General features: G+C 34.2%; 2 protein-coding genes across 2 annotated transcripts; both read right to left on the reverse strand.

The window, feature by feature from the left end:
* Positions 1 to 235: 235 nt before the first annotated feature.
* Positions 236 to 2,261, reverse strand: LOC143551674 (mitochondrial import inner membrane translocase subunit TIM14-1-like). Its single transcript, XM_077042064.1, has 3 exons — positions 2,119 to 2,261; positions 776 to 954; positions 236 to 631 (listed from the first exon to the last, which is right to left on the reverse strand). The coding sequence occupies exons 1-3, from the start codon at positions 2,119 to 2,121 to the stop codon at positions 475 to 477; spliced, it is 339 nt and encodes a 112-aa protein (XP_076898179.1). The 5' UTR covers positions 2,122 to 2,261; the 3' UTR covers positions 236 to 474.
* Positions 2,262 to 4,092: 1,831 nt separating this feature from the next.
* LOC143551675 (protein IQ-DOMAIN 3-like) lies at positions 4,093 to 6,317 on the reverse strand. The gene is made up of 5 exons (XM_077042065.1): positions 6,174 to 6,317; positions 5,794 to 6,075; positions 5,491 to 5,712; positions 5,283 to 5,402; positions 4,093 to 4,928 (listed from the first exon to the last, which is right to left on the reverse strand). Exons 1-5 carry the CDS (start codon positions 6,249 to 6,251, stop codon positions 4,413 to 4,415), a joined length of 1,218 nt encoding a protein of 405 aa, XP_076898180.1. The 5' UTR covers positions 6,252 to 6,317; the 3' UTR covers positions 4,093 to 4,412.
* Positions 6,318 to 11,718: the final 5,401 nt, after the last annotated feature.

Genomic DNA, 11,718 nt, shown 5'->3' on the forward strand with positions numbered 1-11,718 from the left:
GGTAAAATATCTTAACGGTAATCTTTATCGACTTTTTCATCAAAGATCAAGGTGCGAAACGGCTAATATAAGATGAATTCGTTAACATCAACCAGAAGTACTATAAGAATCATTTATCGGTTTGTTCATAACTCCGTTTTAAACCCTTCCATATCTATTTGAATAGTTATCATACGTTTCACAAAACTCGAAATCTTTTCTTTAAGAAACATTATAAAAACCAAAGCTTGTTTGACCATATAAGTCAAACCTGTTAGTTTAGACAAAAATGATCAACCACCCTTTGGCATAATTCGTCTACGAATTTAGTCCATTGTTCTGCTTCATCTCATGATCATTCAAACAAAGTACAAATCCTAAAGAGATAACAAAAGAACAACAAATACATAAATCTGTAGTTACCACGGTCCACATGGACCGCAGGCCCTCAAAAATCAACCAAAACACCCGAAGCTTAAGGGGGTCCCACCCAAATCAAAATGCCGATCCATTATTCTTAGTCTTTCCAAGCATTACATCTTTTGCTTCATTAATTTTTGAAGCTAAGTAATGACTGCCTCCAGAATCCGGATGGTTTGCAACCATCACCCTTCTATGCGCTTCCCTCACCTTAGCCTCCGCCACACTCTCTCTGTCAAACAACCCATGTCACAAATGTCGAAAATACCTTTTAAACAATAACATGATAAACAAAATCTAACAAAGCGTACGCAACTTCTTCATAGAATGCAAATATTTCAGAGATGATATTTATGAAGGGGAAGTCATGGTTTACCTAACACCAAGGATTAGAGCAGCTTCTCGTCTTGTCATTGTTTGTTGAAAACCGCCTTCATAAAACCTGCGTGATCTGGGCCTTGGAGGTCGAACCTTGAAAGATTGCCAGGCTTGAATACCATATTTACCAGCCATGGCTGCTGTTGCTACAGCAAGACCAGCAATCAAAGGTGTAGCCTGATCACAACATATTAGATTTGAATCATAGAAGAGCTCAAACGTAATCTGATGACGTTTTTGATATATGCAAATTTATGATCTTAAACTATTATTCTAAGGTCTAGAGTCTAAACAATACTCGATTTATTTGGCTCAATTGCTTTCATTTCATCCGTCCTATATAGGGTTGTAAACAAAACAGACCAGACCAAACCAAACAAGTGAGTTAAAGAACAACTAGCCAAGCGAAATCCCTCGAGTTCGTTCATTTAAGATATGAACTTGTTCGTGAATGGTTCACGCACACAATGGTTAGTGTCACGGTTCAATCCAGTTACCAACTTTGTGTGGGTGTTTTTATTTATCATTCATATTCATATGTTGATTACAACAACAACCATACCAGGTAAATCCCACTAATAGCTAGCTATTTGTAGGGTCTAGCGAGAGTGGGATGTAGGAAAGCCTTACCTCTATCCCTGGGGACAGAGAGGCTGCGTCCAGAGAGACCCCCGGCTCCAAAACACGTAAAGTCCACATAAAGTTTAGAAGTAACTAAGCCTCTAAGTCATAGCCAAGGCATATTTATACCCTCCCCGAAATGTCATTAACCTTAATCCTACATCTCCACGAACTCCTATCCTGGACCATGTCATCAGAGAGGTGCAAATCTACTAAATCGTGTCTAATCCGCTCATTCCATATTCATATGCTGATTATACATACAAATTAATAACATGATACTCCAATATTTTTTTTTGTTTATAGCTAATAACCTTGCTTAATGATTAGATTATAAAAGTCATCAAAAAGTATTAAAAACCTTTAATGAACAAACAAACGTAAACAAATACATTATCAAACTTTCACGAACACAATTGAACAAACACGGACTATGTTTGTGTTCGTTCATCTAGTTAAATCTAACAAAATTCATTGCTCATGTTATTTCGTCTACTAAACGAACGAAAATAAACGAACTTTCCGCCTAACAATTTACAAACATTTCGCCTTCTAATTTACAGCCCTAACTTTTATTAATTTTATTCAAACAAGTTATAAAAAAAAACATGTAGCATGATTCCTGCTAAAATGAAACTCGATATGAAATCAATTTAGGGCAAATTGGATAAACAGTAAAAAATAGAAATAAGTGCGACTAAATTGAAGAAACAAACTTACCATTTGGTTGTAATTATTGGGATGTAGAAGACAATAATAATGTTTGCGTCAAAGACAGATGGTTTCTTGAAGATTCTACTTCCAGATATTTAATTAAACGACCAGGAGAGTACTTCTGGTTTGGGGCTTGAAAGGCCAACTAACAAACAAGTATTAGGGCTTCACTTCAACTTGTTTTTTATGGATATCTTGGCCCGTTTTAAGCCTGCTTGTTAAGTGTAAGTGCCAAATAATAACTCAAAAATATTAATTATTAAATAAGCTTAAAAATATATAACACCTTTTCAATTTTCATAAGGGGTTTTGAAGTCTATGTTAAAGTGTCATGTTACTGTCACGTAGGCAGTGAGACTTCAACATTAAAGCATCGTTGTAGTTTAAATCCCCATAAAGCCCACCCCTTTAGGTTTTGGCCCCATCATTTGTCAACACTCTTCCTTTGCTGGGCGTTAATGCCTTGAAGCCACCTCCCTTTCCGCCCCTCTATAACCGCCAGTCCGCCACGACACAGTGTTGGAGGCTTTAAAGCCGTGCCATGTCATTTGTCACTCTCTTTGAAGCCCCACGACGATGGTCTTATTGATACATACATGGAAATTTAAACTATTTAAATAAAAGTACTATTTTTATGTTAATGTGATAGTAAGTTAACTATAACACTCTTGATGTCACTTTTACATAAACTTTTAACAAAACGTAATTTTGTGTTATAGTTTAACTTTGTTAAGCTCTTAAGACGATTTTGAAGTCACTTTAGATGACCGATGCACACCAAGTCAATTTTGTGTGTTCATTGATAGGTTTATGTTTATTGAACATTGTTGAACATCTTGGTTGACCATTGGATAATGTATAATATGAATATGTGTAGTTTGTTTAAAACTTAGAGTATTCAAAATAACAAACACATTTCATATGTGCGCCCATTTAGATTTTAGACACAACTTACAAGCACATGAGGATTTATAGGTGGAGTATATATCGAACACTTCGTTTGAGGCGTATTTGAGCTTAACTAGGAAGATCTTGATGATTTAGTGCTTGTCACATGATTTCCCGAGTAAATCTTTAACCAGACATTTGGATTACTGATTAAGGTTTTACTTCTAATGACGTGATTTAGATCGTGACGTTTTTAAGTAACTTAGACACATAGGGTGGATGAAATTTGTTCACATGCCACTTATAGAGATCAAAAACCAAATCTATAGATAGAAACACAAAATATATCTTAGTTATGTTGTGAACATACTAGTATAATACCATATAAAATTTATGTTGTAAATCATAAAGTTTATGATTAGAGAAAGCAAATATATATATATATATATATATATATATAATAATGTATGAGTGAATGACCTCTTAAATTTTAAATTTTAAGAGGTACAATCACTATTGCTTAAAGTATAATCACTAATGCAATCAATTTTGAAAATCTAGTTGTAGTATAGCCTTTGCTTACTATGATCTTGTACGGTTTAAAATTTAACAATTTAGTTTGAAACATACTTACAATTATGGTCCTTAAACTTAAGGGTAAGTTTTGTTAACTTATTAAATAGTTACATATTAACCATCTTATTTTAAACCAACAACCTCACGAAGTTTTAACGACCATAACTTTTTTATATGTTAATATATATTTTTTTAAGTTACACAATAAAAAAACGAACATTTTGTTCTCTTTAATTTGAGTATGGTATTGTTATACTTTTTAGAATTCAAAAAATAACATGTTAGGGCCACAACAGGTCTGGTGGGCTTGGGTCATGTTTCAAACCGAGTTACCCGTTCACCTAAGAATGGTTACACGTCCGACACCGCATTACATGTATACTATAGTCAGGCTACGTGCGTGCTATAGTGAGGTCACCGCTTATGCATTCGATGTCATGTTTGAGCGTGTACCTCGCCGCATCGCGTAACACTTATAAGACATATCAAGGACAAGGTATTAATCTGTTTTGTTCCCCCGACAAAGCAAGGTACTGTTTGCCTTTGGTGTTTTTCCCATTGCCACGTGGCTAGTACCAAAAAGTTGCTACTTTTCCTCATCCAATCATTTATTCATTTTACCTTTCAACACAAGTTTCTCTTGCATGACACTGAATTGTAATTTTGCACCATACAACACACTTACAAAAAGAACCAAACAAACAATACAAAGTAAACACAATACATAACAAATAACAAAATGATACCAAAAAAGTTTAAAAGTAAATACATACAAAACATAACCAACAAACAAAATGACTCAAAACAAACAACTTGTTATGAACTTGAACCCATCATCAGTTGCTGGTGAACCTACTTGGGGTCCTAGCTGGTGAACCTGAAAACGAAATCCGCTTCTTAGCTGATCCAGTCTCTGAACCACCTTTCCTTCCTGATCCAAAACGGCTTGAACTATGAACCGGACTAGCCATCCGGGACCTAGCCTTAGCCGACTCCGTTGCAACCATGTAACTAGGAACCACAGGAGACGACTCAACGCTCTTGTCATCACCCACCGAACCAGCTCTATCGTGCCACCTGACCCGCTCAGACCGCACACTATAGAAGCTTTTGGCGTCCCCGTCCACGCTCCCCTTTTGGCTTTCGGGCATGAACCTTGAACTAGATGATCGAGCCTTGGTGGGTGGTGTGGAGGGAGATTGATGGCTAACCAATGGTTCTTTGTCGGTTATGCTTTGAGTTTCCCAGGGCCGGGCAGCCATCCACCGTTCCAACCAGCTCCATCCCCAATGAGGATTGTTCGAGTCTAGAAAAGTTGGATTCGGAGACTTTGTAGAGTTCTTCCACATTTGCTGTTTGACAATTAGACAAAGGAATCCGGTTATCGAGTCAGGCTATACGCACACCATTGAAATGTTATACGGCCCCATATAAAAATAAAATATGGTTTTATACGAACCGTTTAAAGTAGCTTGCTAAAGTTATGGTTATACGGCTCGTATAGCTTTACTGTTTCATTGATGTGACACTGATGTTTTATGTCAAAATTTATACGACCTATATAACTTTATTGTTTCACTGATGTGTTATTTCAGAAGCTTTACGTTCTGTATAACTTTATACGACCCGTATAACAAGCGGATGCTGCATACAATGCTGCACCCTTATTTATAAAAACAAAATGTAAGCTAGAGATTTAAGCATACCTGATGAGAATGTGCATACGCCAATGCTCGTTCTCTACGTACAGCAGCCTCCTGTTTCCTTTTTAAACCGGCTTCGGTTTCTTCTTTAGATTTTCTACTGTCATCCCATGTATCTCCCAACTGTATCCAAATAATTGATTCTCAAAACACAAAAAAATGCGAAAAATTTTGAAGAAAGCGCGACTTTTATTGTGTTTTGTACACTTACAGAAGATCTAATATTGAGCTCTTTCTCATGCTTCAAAAGCAGTTGCTGGACAACTTTGTTCTCCTTAGACATATGAACGCGCCTTGACCGAACCTCAGACTGTACACGAGTCAATGTTTGCATACATTTTAACGTCGAAGTTGCTTGACGTTTGACCGATTGACCTTGAACCATTGATTTCAACCGCCCGAGCCCTCTCAGAGCATGCAACGCCCTCCTCGCCTTAAACAATATAATCGCATACATCAAAAGCTTGTTTCAAAAGTTAAAAGTTAAAACCTTTTGTCATGTTTTACAACTTACCAAGTGCCCGCGATAAGCTGTTTGAATCTTGATGGCAGCCAATTCTTGAGTGGATAAACGCGTTGTGGACGTCAGGCGAACAACCTCCGTGGCTGCATTGGCGGCAGCCACAGCCGCTTCTGCCGCCATGGCAGTGGCATACGCGACAGAATACGCGTGTTTGCTTTGTTCATTTTCAGCTTCTGTGGGATTCACTAATGTGGTATCTGTTTGTGATGAATCTTTATCTACACTCCTTTGCTTTCCAAACCAGTATTTCTTGGAACTCTTTTTACTGGATTTCTGTATTATAAATTAATAAAACTCACATTGGTATTTCATAGAACAACTTGTAGAGAAAGAAAAGAACTTAAAAAAGCAAACTTATAAGAATAACATGCCTTGTCTTTCTTTTCCTTGGAATCAGAAGGGTTTAGAGCTTTCTTTACAGCAGATAACCAGTTTCCTTTCTTTCCCATTTGTCGGTTAAATCATCTTCAAACAATCAAATTAATAATATTATAAAAGCAAAATATTTAATATTCATGGCATCTTAATCAAATAGAACATGAAACCGGAAAAAGTTAAAGCGAAAAAAACAAATATCAGTCAGTTTGGGTTTATGTTTTTGTAAAAACCGAACTTACGGTTTGGTTTTGGTTTTCCATGTAATAAAACCAAAAAAACGAGCTGAACCGAATTATAAAATTTTATCTTTTATTTTTTATCTTTAGTAATTTTTAAGAATTTAATAAATATATAAGTAAAACATTTTAGCCAAAATGTGTGACAAAATAACTTATACCCAAAATTCATTATTTTGGGTGAAAAAAAAATACACAGAATTTACAAGCTCAAATGACAAAACAGAAAAAACTAAAACCGAACCAAACCCAACTGAAAAACAGAAAACGAACGGTTTTCAAAAACTGAGGTTCCGATTTTTGCTTCGGGTTTCGCCCAAAACCAACCAAAGCAGAACGTGCACACCCCTAAATGAATATGTGATATATTTGTATTCACATTACTCACTGCATCATTTAACCAGATAAGAAACATCAAGAAACTAAAACTTAACCAAACCCAAGTCGAAAACCGAGAAACCTCAACCGAAAAGGTTTTTAAAAGCTGAAGTTTTGGTTTTTGGTTCGGTTTTAGCCCAAAGCCGACCCAAACTAAACCATGCACACCCGTGACAGATATTTTACAGATTTACAGATGAAGATGTGATAAATTTATATTCATATTTATTTAACATATTAAGAAACATCAAAAAACAAGATACCCACATGAATATTCAAAAAATTGATGGGCAGAGTTGATAAACTAAAGGGAAAAACTGAGAAATAAACATGCATTGATGTGAAGTTATAAGTGAAATACCTGCAACTGAGGATCAGATTAAGATTTAAGACAAGACAGCTGCGAGTTTGGTGTTGGATTAGAAAAAGTAATCTGAGAGAGATTTTAGTGACAGATCTCGCGAATGTTTTGTTTGATGTTTGAAACAGAGGTTTTTTCGTTAGTAATAATATGCGAACAACATGGGTTCGTGTCCACGACAGAATAACTGTGTTTAAGTTTTCATCTTCTTTTCTTCAACAATATAAACAGTTACTTATTTTGGACGGTGTCATTAAATACAACTCAAGTGTCCTTTTTTTACTAATTATTTTATTCTATAACCTTTGAAGCAAACTCTTCAAAGCATTATATTCTATGATTCTTAATAACGTTTCAATAAATTAATGTAGTTAAGCTACGAGAAAAAAAAAGAACAGAAAAAGGAAATATACATATCATTTTAAATGACTCGACCCGGTAACAGTACCGCCGTATAAATAAACGTATGCCGAAAATTTACGAACCCAATCCAAAATATCTTTGGCTCCGTCACTGGCTACAATAAACTCTATTGTAGTATCAACATCACCGTCCGCTTGTATTAACACGTAAAATTAAATCAGAAGATACATAATAGATATTTTCTAACAAAAGAGTAAAATTTAAAACATAATATTTCTTTTGGTATAGCTTCTTGCTAACTTTTTTTCATATATACCTTTGTTATTGTTCAAAAAAAATATTAGTCTAAGAATAATCCACACGGATCACGGGACTAACGGATCTATCTAAATGGCACCAACGAATTTTTTTTTTATAAAATGTATTTTTTATAACTGATAAGAATTGTTGTACTTTGCAGTTAAAAGTCCTCGGACATTCGAAAATCGAAACATGATACACGGGTGAAAAGAAAATATAATGATTTGTCACTTATGTTAGAGAGAGTAGCATCCGTTGGATCAAGATGACCACACCACTAAGTACTTGACGGACGGCTGCAGGTGGTTAAGGTCAACACAAGATGATGTTGCCCACAACTTAACATGCTCTCCACTCTGTTCTACTTCTATCCAACAAGCTCAAACACATGTAACGTATTTTATTTAGAAAAAAAAACACACACACACCTTGCTAGTATCACATTTTTGGGAAAATCTAATTAAACAACAAAGTTCTAGAAAGGGTATTTATATGTGAGAGGCTAAATACAACACAACTTAATAATAAAATTACAGGCCTATTTTTGTTCATGGGATTTTTTGGATTTGTGCTATGCTAAATGTTTATTGAGTTGTACATAAAAGAAATCAATATCCAGATATATTTATAATTCAGTTTTCTCGGTTTGAACCAAATTGAATTTTCTTGAACCGAAACCGATTACCTTATTTGGTTTCGATTCAAAATTGAATTAATATGTAATTTGGTTTGGTTTGATTTTTGGTTTAGTCGATTAATCTAATGCCAAATATTGAACAATCTTAGTGTTGATCTAAATAGGTTCTTTGAAGACCTTTGTTTCACAAGTCACACAAATTTAAACATATCAATGCATGCGTAGGGTTTAGTGTAATTGAATTTCTATAGTGAACAGGTTGATATGTTAGCTGATAAGTGATAATAAACTATTTGTGTAAGAGTTGAGTTGTAAAAAAATAGGTTAATTCACACACATTTATAATTAAAGCTAACTCATCTTATTATAACTTATAAGTTCAAGATGTCAACCTGCTTGTAGTTGTAACTTATCTCACATGTTTTCAACTTGATCATAACTAATGTACAACACATCTACCCCATTTAAATTAAACGGGTGAGGTCGTATCACAATTACATGATTTTGAATGTTTCAGGTTTAAGATTGATGATTATTTTATATAATTAAATATATGAATCATATCTATCTATAATATATATAAACGAAGACATAAAAATCCTACGTGTCGCGATGTGGTCGCTCCCTCTTTTTTTGGAGTCACCAGATTTGCTTAATTTTTAAATGGAGGCTTTTCATGCATTTTACCCGAATTCATAGGTATGAGTCTTACTAAATCCAGATATTTCTTAAACGGGTTATAACATCTTATTAAATTAAAAATTATTCTCACCAAATTATTTATGTAAAAATCCTATAAAATAGGATATAATAAAAAATAATATCTTATTTATTTTAAAAAAAGATATATATATATATATATATTAAATTAAAAAAACCAATTTGATAGTAAAAAAAAAATAAACAGGTCTTGGGTCTCAACAAACCATAAGTATATTATTAACTTTCATAAATATTATTTATAATTAAAAAACCAATTTTATAGAAAAAAAATAAACGGGTCTTGGGTCTCATCAAAACCATATAGCTTTTAAACCGGGTTATAACATCTCATTTATTTGTAAAACAATTTATCATCAAACCATAAGTATATTATTAACTTTCATACAATAAAAAAATATAAATTAAAAAAATAAATAAATATTAGAACAAACAATATAAAACAACTCCGTAATATAAAAACTAGTTATATATATATATATTAAAAACCAAAACTCATTCCTCTCACAAAAACCACTATTCATCGTTTCCTTGCCACACATTCTCCACCGCCTCATTATCATACCGGTTCTCATCTCTCTAAATAAAAAACACCGCCTCATATCCTCTGTAATTCCTTTTCGATCGTCATGCAACAAGGTAATTGATCCTTATTCGTATCCGTTTGTCTACGTTTGTTTTCCCTGTGGGGCATGTTTCATTTGATTGTTAGGGTTTTAAAGTTTATCAATTGGGAATTGTTGTTTTCTTTTTCTGAACAGGACCCTGCTCGCCACCACCGTCTCTTTAATTTCTTTGACCGTCCTGTCGTTTGTATCTTTGACCGTCGCCGTATGTGGGAACCCTTGGTGGCGGTGGACTGGTGGTTAGCAGGTGGCAAACCCTAAATAGCGGTGGTGTGGTGGTTCAGTGGTCCAGTGGGTGTATTTACTGCCCTAGGCGTCCTTCACTGGCGTGGTGGCACCGGAAGGATTGTTTGGTATTTTCGTTTCGTCACTGTTGCCAGTTGTGATGGTTGAGTACTCAGGTGGCCAGATTTACTGTTGCATGATTCCATTTAGGAACCTAGGCAGTGTTGACGTGGTGGTGTCGGTCCTCTATTCGGTACGATATTTATTTCATATATTCGCTTATTTTTCGTTTCGGTTGTTAGTTTCAAAAACTGATTAATATAACTATGGATGTTGGCTGAATTAGCTTTTAAAATTCGATTTGATTCGTTCTTTTGAACTTTTTGTAAGAAGTAATAATATTTACTTTATGATGTCTGCGTTTTGCATTCAAGAACCAAATGATTTAGCTTTAAAATCAGTATGAAAACATGTCTATGGAAGTTAGAATCACTGAATCCAGACATGAACTTTGGTGGTGGTGGTGGTGGTGTTATGTGTACCATTATGAATCTGAATTAGAATTTACCATTTTAATTTGTTAATTTTGTTCGTGTTGCAGCGCTACAAGTAAATATGGATGGCGGAATCCGGCCATATACTTTCAAAATTTATATCAAATAAGTAGATTTTCTCATCGCTTCAATCGTGTGCATCTCTCTCGGCAGGGGCCATGGCTTCTTTTATTAGGTTGCAGTAGAGATTCATAGCTGGTACCCTCAAATTGAGTTCGTATTAAGGTAATTTGCTTATGCATTTGCTTAATTATTTAAAGATAGTTGTGTGTGTAATGTTTGAACAATTATTTCATTCTGAGTGTGGACAATACTGAAAGTAGAAGTGTAAAGGCAGATGACTTTTATTTGTCTTCCAAATATCTTTATACATTTGTAGAACACCCTCCACAGGTCATATGTTCAACCTTTTTTTTGTATTAGTTATAAAATATTTTACACTTACCAACCCATATATAAAACTGAATCAGTAAACTAAAATTTACAAACTTTAACTGCAGGGATAGTTTGTTTATTTTTTAAAGTTTATAATTCTTTCATTTCCATGACAATATGAACACTTTGTAATATATTTCGTTTTAAATTATTGGTTGAAGTAATTTGTGAAGGCTATAGTAGCACAACAAAAGAAGTTCAATAATATGATTAACAACATTGTGTTGCTTATATTCTATCATTTCTAATTGTGTGGTGTCATTCTTTATTTGGTTTCAGTCAAATACAACTTTGGACTTGCAACAAGAGATTAGCTTGGTGCACATGGGAGCAAGAACGAGGAATGGATTTTTATATATGGATCAAAAGTGTTTAGGTAATCACTCATAGTTACTTCTTATAAACAAATCACATAAAGACAAACAAGAAGGGATGAGTTTTCCCAACGATCTTCATTTTTTATCCTTTTCAGCCTACAAATGGCGTTTAACACGCATTTTATATTATTTACTTCTGTTATCAGGGATATGTATGTGCTGACAGAGTTGCTCATGCAGAATTAAGAACTACATGTAAAACTTTGTCCAAATCTTCAGGTTAATTCAATCTCCTTGACATTTTCTCTATTTCAAGTACTTTTAATATCAAAATTTAATAGATTTGACGAACACAATTGTGTTTCTTTCTCTATTTCAAGTACTTT

This window comes from Bidens hawaiensis, unplaced genomic scaffold (genome assembly GCF_021521415.1).
Source record: "Bidens hawaiensis isolate Kalapana, Puna unplaced genomic scaffold, B.hawaiensis_p1.1 tig00016560_1, whole genome shotgun sequence".
NCBI classification, from domain to species: domain Eukaryota; kingdom Viridiplantae; phylum Streptophyta; class Magnoliopsida; order Asterales; family Asteraceae; genus Bidens; species Bidens hawaiensis.